We start from the raw sequence: 483 nt of genomic DNA, 5'->3' as shown, positions 1-483 counted from the left end.
CCAGGCCCTCCCCCCCCACCCGCTCCTGCCCCCAGCAGCTCCAGTACGGATGACTCTGCCTCCCGCTCCGCACTCTTCGCCCAGATCAACCGGGGAGAAGGCATCACCTCGGGTAGGTGGAAGTCGCTGGCGGAGGGAGAGCGGTCGTGAGCGAGAGGACTCTTGTGCTGCAAAGAGTCCTGGTTTTGCCGCTCCCTCCATACACCCCCTCAGACTGTGATAACAAAAGACCATCTGGGCTGAGGAGAGGCTACTCTGCCTCCCGCTCCGCACTCTTCGCCCAGATCAACCGGGGAGAAGGCATCACCTCGGGTAGGTGGAAGTCGCTGGCGGAGGGAGAGCGGTCGTGAGCGAGAGGACTCTTGTGCTGCAAAGAGTCCTGGTTTTGCCGCTCCCTCCATACACCCCCTCAGACTGTGATAACAAAAGACCATCTGGGCTGAGGAGAGGCTGGGGGCCGGGGGGGGGCCCGAGGGGGGCGGG

The 483-nt window shown here is 64.0% G+C and overlaps 1 protein-coding gene across 1 annotated transcript in view; it reads left to right on the top strand.

Moving 5' to 3' along the window:
* Positions 1-483, top strand: part of CAP1 (CAP, adenylate cyclase-associated protein 1 (yeast)) — a 7,270-nt gene that overhangs the window by 4,251 nt on the left and 2,536 nt on the right. Inside the window, exon 7 of the mRNA XM_010136962.1 lies at positions 1-112. This exon is cut by the window's left edge and continues 9 nt beyond it. Within this exon, the coding sequence (XP_010135264.1) occupies positions 1-112 (112 nt within the window). The remainder of the gene's footprint in view (positions 113-483) is intronic.

The sequence above is a fragment of the Buceros rhinoceros genome, unplaced genomic scaffold, assembly GCF_000710305.1.
Source record: "Buceros rhinoceros silvestris isolate BGI_N320 unplaced genomic scaffold, ASM71030v1 scaffold38165, whole genome shotgun sequence".
Classification (NCBI taxonomy): domain Eukaryota; kingdom Metazoa; phylum Chordata; class Aves; order Bucerotiformes; family Bucerotidae; genus Buceros; species Buceros rhinoceros.
Note: the sequence above shows the minus strand (reverse complement) of the source record. Positions and strands in the feature narration are given on the sequence as shown.